The 6711-nt window shown below is 48.4% G+C and overlaps 1 protein-coding gene across 1 annotated transcript; it reads right to left on the bottom strand.

The window, feature by feature from the left end:
* Positions 1 to 452: 452 nt before the first annotated feature.
* Positions 453 to 2404, bottom strand: LOC109763022 (acyl-CoA-binding protein). The gene is made up of 4 exons (XM_020321894.3): positions 2164 to 2404; positions 1421 to 1538; positions 847 to 912; positions 453 to 721 (listed from the first exon to the last, which is right to left on the bottom strand). Exons 1-4 carry the CDS (start codon positions 2173 to 2175, stop codon positions 639 to 641), a joined length of 279 nt encoding a protein of 92 aa, XP_020177483.1. The 5' UTR covers positions 2176 to 2404; the 3' UTR covers positions 453 to 638.
* Between the last annotated feature and the right edge of the window lie 4307 nt (positions 2405 to 6711).

Below are 6711 nucleotides of genomic sequence, written 5' to 3'. Positions count from 1 at the left end.
TGGACTGGATGCAAATTTTGTGTGCTGCCCGGCATTCACCCAATCCAAGCGGGGCCTAGCAGGTAATCCAGCACTGCAAATAAGTTTCGATGCCAGGGCAGCAATATGAACAAAACTATTAGCAGCAGTGCAGTTCAAACTAACTATAATTTGCCCTCAGTCTAGCTCAGTGCAGCGAATTCAAACTGCAAACCCTCACGAATCAGATCACTAAACGGGCGAGGCAGGGAATCTCTATTTGGAAAATCCTTTTACAGTAATAGCTATTCGGTGACAAGCTGCACAACAAGCAGCGACAGACACTACAGCACATCATGTATTTGCAGCAGGCTACGAAAACATTGGTTGCGGGACCAACAAACAGGATAGAATTAGAATTCAGAAGAATTTATCAGGAACCGGTATTCCCCAAAGGAAAAAAACATCTTAACAACAGAAGACATGTAGGAGTATTAATCAATCATGGCGTAAACTGAGATTGCACTTTCATGTATCACAGGGCTTCTTGTTCAACGTAATTACACCCACGACGGCGATAAGCTCGACAACAACTAGTACTTGAAATTTATTTGTGTTTGCTGGCACACATGTCTGCACCACCAGGATAGCAATAGCGATTGCGGTCTTGTGGCCTAGGATTAAGCGGATGCGGCGGCAGCCTCCTCCAGCAGCTGCTTCACCTTGGTGATGTAGTCCGCCATGGCCTCCTCCTTGGATTTGGCTGCAATCGAGTTTCGCCAGAATTTGCACAAGCGTGAGTTTGGTGGTGTTCGCGCAAGAACGGCAGCAAAGGCGGTTTCATGGATTTGAAAAAGGTGGAAGGATCAAGCATTTGTTAGAGTTTACCTTCGACGGCCTTCCAAGCATCCCACTTGGCCTTGCCAGCCATATCGAAGAGGCCGCCGGGGCGGGCTGCGAGATGAGAACAGGGCGGTTAATTGGGCTGAGCGCGGCGAATCGACGGTAAGATTCTAATACAAAATGCCATGCACTTGTTGTGTGTGTGTTTGAAAAGAAAAAACAACGGTAAAAAAAAAAATCCTGCACTAGCTAGTAACAATATGTAGCATTGTTGATTAATCGGAGGACAAGCAGTGTCACATGCTGTGTTCCCTATGTAGATCCACAGGGAGGTATAATCATGCATGCACATCTGGATCTGGGCACATGGCCTGGTGACCACATTTTTGTTTTGAAATAAAGGGGTGACCACCCGGGGTTGGTTGGACTGGGTAAAGCCCTAAGATGGGGGCTGTGTATTTTCCTTTTCCATCGAATTGTCCCTTCTAAGCATATATACATAGACACGAATCGATCACATTAAACATACTTCAAGAGTAAATCAGAGCTGACAATTCACTTGTTACTACCGAAACTAGTAAGAAGATTTAAAGGAAAGGGGGGTAAAATGAGAAGATACCGGTGTTGACGGGGCCGACGGTGGCCTGCTTGTAGAGGCCGTAGAGGCAGAGCTTGCTCTCGTTGGTGGTGGTGTCGGGCAGCGTCTTGGCCTTCTCCGCGTGCTCCTCAAACTCCTCCTGAACAACATCAGCAGGCAAGCACACCATATAAGTAACAAAACAGTGGCAGCTGCTAATTTGGCTCGCCGGCCAGTTCACCGGTAGTTTCGAGGCAGAAAGACGGTAACAAATCGTGAAACTGTGGAGGGTAAACTGAGTTTCGCAAACATATGTATGGAGACCAATCTTTAGCTGTTTACTACGTAGTACCAGTGTGAATCTGAGCCCTCAAGTTGAGCAGATTCCGAAATTAACAAACCCCTGAATTTGCAGGTAAACTAAATTCCGTCAACATATGAGGGCAACTAATCTCGAGCTCGATGCATATACTAAAATTAGTCCAAAAACAACGAGAGTGATCTTCAAAATATCCATGGGACAGAAAATCAATCGCCTGGGACAGAATATTTGGTCCTAAATTCTGCAGAGGTTCGCCGGTAGATCCATGGGATATAGCAGCAGTCAGACCACCAAACAGAAACCCAAGATCACGCGCACCGGACGCGGCACCAGCCCGGCGGCGGCGAGATTCGCCGGAGCCGGAACCTGCCCGGGGCTCCGGCCAAGGCATGGATCGCGACGAGGAGCGGCAGAAGACGAGATCGAGAGGGGGGAGGTGTGGAAGCATCGGCTGGCTGCTTACCTTGAGACCCATGTCGATCGGCGGCTCGTCGGCTGCTCCGCTCTCCTCTCCTGGGCTTCGATACGTTCGAGGCGATAAGAGCGATCGATTCGATGCGAGGCGAGTGGTACGAGCAGTGCAAGGGCGGGCCGTCGTTTATATGGGCGGCCGGGCGGGGCAAGGAGGTTCGTTCCTCCAGGGACTCGTGCGCGCGCCCGATACGTGTCCGGGCCGATCTCGCCCGTCCGATCCGGCTCCTGGACGGCGCGGAGACGTGCCCATAACCTCCAGCTCGCCGAGTACTTCTACTTCTACCTAGGAGTACAAAGTTTAACTCTTTTCTTGTGATTCTCAACAACAACAAAAAACTCATTTCTTGTGGCAAACGTAGTACTACGTTTTTTTCCACGTTATTTACACGGCAAGGGGTATATTCGTTTGGTGTGCCTTTCTTTTTGAACGACTATAACTGCCACACGTGTGGGCGTTAAGGGGTCTGCCCACACGTTTTGTTTGTGTGGTGTCTAAGAGGACCAGCCCACACGTCTATGTGTGGGCAAAACAACTGGCGCCCACACGCCTCTTTTTTCCCTCGTGGTCCCTTTCACACGCCTACGTGTGGGCAAAATGCATAACGCCCACACGACCTCTCTCAGTCACCTACCTGACGGTCCCGCACGTCCAGCGTGACAGTTGCCACGCGTCCCCGCAGTTGCCATGGTCCGGACCCTCTTCAATGTTCGTTTACCTGCAGTTGCCATGTCACTGAACTACAGTTGCCATGGTTGCTCAACTGCAGTTGCCATCTCAGGTCAAGTGCCAGATGCCATTTTGGACAACTGCAGCTGTTGCCATGTATGGTCTGGTTTACTATAGTTGCTATGATTTGAAAACTTTAGAGGTTGCCACCTACTAACACTAAGCAGTTGCCATGTAGCGCTACAAAGAGACATGGCAAAACAACATGTTCGGGTAAAAGAGAGAGTTGCCATCTGCTTACAAGCACACTAGGGGCAGTTGCCGTGTACCCTGCAAAACATATGGCAACTGACATGTTCGGGTAAAAAAAAAAAGAGTTGCCATATGCTTGCAAGTACACTAGGGCAGTTGCCATGTACACTGCAAAACGCATGGCAACTGGCAGCTTGGGTGTGAGAGAGGAGACGGGCGTGTGGGCGAGATGGCAAATGCCCACACACCAGCCCTTGTGCGTGAGTGAAAACTGGTGTGTGGGCGAACTGCTAAACGCCCACACACCGGCCCCTCCATGTGGTGAAACGGACATGTGGGCGATCGGGTGAATGCCCACACACCAGCCCAGTCCTACATGGCACCACAAACATGCCAAGATTCGTGCACCCACAAACGGACGCGAATCCACGCGTGTGGGCGTTAGTGTTTCCGTTCTTTTTAAGCAAGCGCTCATACATACGCGCATACACACACCTCTATGAACGCATGCACGCACACCCTATCTCCTATGAGCACCTTCGAGAGACTGAGCCGGCATATCATCTTGAGATTTACAAAGTCATCGTAGGCGCCTCACCATCGACGGGGACGTCTCCTCCTATTGAAAGCGCATCGCCAGAAAATCCTAAAATAAATCTTTTTTTAGGTGTTTTCTTTTTACTTCATGTCGACCTTCCTGCATCGATCAACGGATCTGCAGCATATACGGCCCCTCAATCAAAGAGAATAAAAAGACTTGCAGCGCACCTATTCTTGACACCTTAATCAAAGACCGACCGCGAAGTGCGAACGCAGATTCACCGAGTCGCCGAAATCATGCATTGTGATGCAGCAACCATGACCCCGCAAAAATGCTTGTCACGAAAAACTCAAAAGAAAACCCTGCCTTCGACCCCTTATTGGCGCCGAAATGTCAGAGATCTCAAAAGAAAGCCCTGCCTTCGACCCCCTATTGGCGCCGAAATGTCGGAGATTACACAAGCTACTATGTTTTCCTCTTTGTGTGTATACCATAATCCTCCCTCCATTCACAAATATAAAATGTTCAAATATTTCTGTGAATTGAATGCAATAGGCACGTTTTAGTGTGTTTGTTCACCTATTCCATTATGTATCTAGTTCATATTAAAATATCCAAAACATTTTATATTTATGAACCGAGGGAGTACTACATGTGTACAGTGTGCTATTCCTTGTCTTGCACCATGGTACCATACTACTTGTGTACAATGTACAGTACTAGTTTCATTCTTGGTTTTGCATCCATACCAGTTTTTTATATGGAAAAGACAACTATTCCTCGCCTGAAAACACATGTAGATGCCATGCCACAAAATAATTAAATGAATATATTATATCTAAACACAACCATGTCGGGGATTACTGGGGAGTTCCCAAGCGCATCGCCCATTGATATCTTTAATAACTTCTATACCCAACTCGGGATCGTTCACAACTAATTTTCCTTTGTATTCAGCTTTGTCTCTTTCAATGCATCCGATGCATTCAACATAGCTGATAGCCCACCATACGACAACCACATCTATCACCCCAACTCCCAACCTTCATTGCTCAACTCCCAACCATCATGACCATGTTTACTACACTGGATACAACATCAATCAACCACTCCAACTATGCAGAGGAAGGAGACTTGATGTCATTTTTTCATGATTTGTTGAACGGGAAACCACAGTTGTTTTAGGCTAAAACTTGATGTCATTGTTTGATAATTTGTTGAACGGGAAACCACAGTTGTTTTAGGCTAAAAAGTGATATTCTTACATTGCTTCCAAAGAAGAAAGATGCAGTGTGGATTGAGCAGTTTCAGCCAATCTGTTACCTTCACGTTGGCTTTAAGTTTTTTCTAATCAAATCAAAATAGGTACAAATAAGATAACTAGGATAGCATACACTGTGGTCCGTCCTACCGAGTCTGTGCCCATCTTTTCACTTGTGGCTATCAAGCCAATCTGAATCCGAAGTATCCCCCCTTTGTACATACTAGTAAGCATGTAGACGCGATGCACATTGATATTAAGTACAAATAATTGCATGTCGATTTTAGATGATATATTGATTCCCTTTTTATTTCAGACCTATGTTAATTACATAATTTGCACTGATATTGATATTAGGTATTACTGTGACGCCCCCGATTTGACCGTACACTAATCATGCACGCAAATGTGTACGACCAAGATCAGGGACTCACGGGAAGATATCACAACACAACTCTAAAACATAAATAAGTCATACAAGCATCATAATACAAGCCATGAGCCTCGAGGGCTCGAATACAAGTGCTCGATCACAGACGAGTCAGCGGAAGCAACAATATCTGAGTACAGACATAAGTTAAACAAGTTGCCTTAAGAAGGCTAGCACAAACTGGGATACAGATCGAACGAGGCACAGGCCTCCTGCCTGGGATCCTCCTAACTACTCCTGGTCGTCGTCAGCGGCCTGCACGTAGTAGTAGGCACCTCCAGTGTCGTAGGAGTCGTCGTCGACGGTGGCGTCTGGCTCCTGGACTCCAGCATCTGGTTGCGACAACCAGATAGAAAGGAAAAGGGGGAAAAGAGGGAGAGAAGCAACCGTGAGTACTCATCCAAAGTACTCGCAAGCAAGGAGCTACACTACATATGCATGGGTATATGTGTAAAGGGGCATATCAGTGGACTGAACTGCAGAATGCCAGAATAAAAAGGGGATAGCTAGTCCTGTCGAAGACTATGCTTCTGGTCATCTCCATCTTGCAGCATGTAGAAAAGAGTAGATTGAAATCCTCCAAGTAGCATCGCATAGCATAATCCTACCCGGCGATCCCCTCCTCGTCGCCCTGTTAGAGAGCGATCACCGGGTTGTATCTGGCACTTGGCAGGGTGTATTTTATTCAGTATCCAGTTCTAGTTGTCATAAGGTCAAGGTACAACTCCGGGTCGTCCTTTTACCGAGGGACACGGCTATTCGAATAGATAAACTTCCCTGCAGGGGTGCACCACATAACCCAACACGCTCGATCCCATTTGGCCGGACACACTTTTCTGGGTCATGCCCGGCCTCGTAAGATCAACGCGTCGCAGCCCCACCTAGGCTCAACAGAGAGGTCAGCACGCCGGTCTAACCCTATGCGCGCAGGGGTCTGGGCCCATCGCCCTATGCACACCTGCACGTTGCGTACGCGGCCGGAAGCAGACCTAGCCCCCTTAATACAAGCGCGAGCTTACGGTCCAATGCGGCGCGCGCCACTCAGTCGCTGACGTCAAAAGAGCTTCGGCTGATACCACGACGCCGGGATACCCATAACTACTCCCGCGTAGATGGTTAGTGCGTATAGACCAAATGGCCAGACTCGGATCAAATACCAAGATCTCGTTAAGCGTGTTAAGTATCCGCGAACGCCGACCAGGGCCAGGCCCACCTCTCTCCTGGGTGGTCTCAACCTGCCCTGTCGCTCCGCCACAAAGTAACAGTCGGGGGCCGTCAGGAACCCAGGCCCACCTCTACCGGGGTGGAGCCACCTGTCCTTTCAGCCCCCTCATCAGAATCACTTGCGGGTACTCCTCGAGCCGACCCGACTTTAGTCACCTCATG

Source organism: Aegilops tauschii, chromosome 7 (genome assembly GCF_002575655.3).
Source record: "Aegilops tauschii subsp. strangulata cultivar AL8/78 chromosome 7, Aet v6.0, whole genome shotgun sequence".
Classification (NCBI taxonomy): Eukaryota; Viridiplantae; Streptophyta; class Magnoliopsida; order Poales; family Poaceae; genus Aegilops; species Aegilops tauschii.
The sequence above is the reverse complement of the archived record's forward strand: the minus strand, read 5'-3'. Positions and strand labels throughout refer to the sequence as shown.